Consider the following 361-nt stretch of genomic DNA (forward strand, 5'->3'; position numbering starts at 1 on the left):
GTGGAGCTCGAGGAGGAGCGGAATGCGGCAGCGACGGCCGCAAGCGAGACAATGTCGATGATCCTTCGCCTACAGCGCGAAAAGGCCGAGGTGCAAATGGAGGCGCGCCAGTTCCGTAGATTCGCAGAGGAGAAGATGGCGCACGACGGCCGCGAGATTGCTGAGCTCGATGATCTCCTTTTCAAGCGTGAGCAGCAGGCGCAGGCTCTTTCCTGCGAAGTTCGCGCTTATAAGAACCGATTATTAAGTCTCGGTTTCAATATCGGAGGCGATCCTGTAGTCTTCAATTCTGACGGCGAGGAAGGAGAATCTGATATCCCAGGTGACGTCCGCTATCCTCCCTTGCGCTGTGGTGTGGCAG

General features: G+C 56.8%; 1 protein-coding gene across 1 annotated transcript; it reads left to right on the top strand.

The window, feature by feature from the left end:
- Positions 1 to 3: 3 nt before the first annotated feature.
- LOC110034207 (myosin-binding protein 7-like) lies at positions 4 to 357 on the top strand (the record flags this gene model as incomplete). The annotated part of the gene is made up of 1 exon (XM_020738491.1): positions 4 to 357. A coding segment is annotated over one exon (354 nt), but the record flags the coding sequence as incomplete, so codon positions are not given.
- Between the last annotated feature and the right edge of the window lie 4 nt (positions 358 to 361).

The sequence above is a fragment of the Phalaenopsis equestris genome, unplaced genomic scaffold (genome assembly GCF_001263595.1).
Source record: "Phalaenopsis equestris unplaced genomic scaffold, ASM126359v1 Scaffold171865, whole genome shotgun sequence".
Taxonomy (NCBI): domain Eukaryota; kingdom Viridiplantae; phylum Streptophyta; class Magnoliopsida; order Asparagales; family Orchidaceae; genus Phalaenopsis; species Phalaenopsis equestris.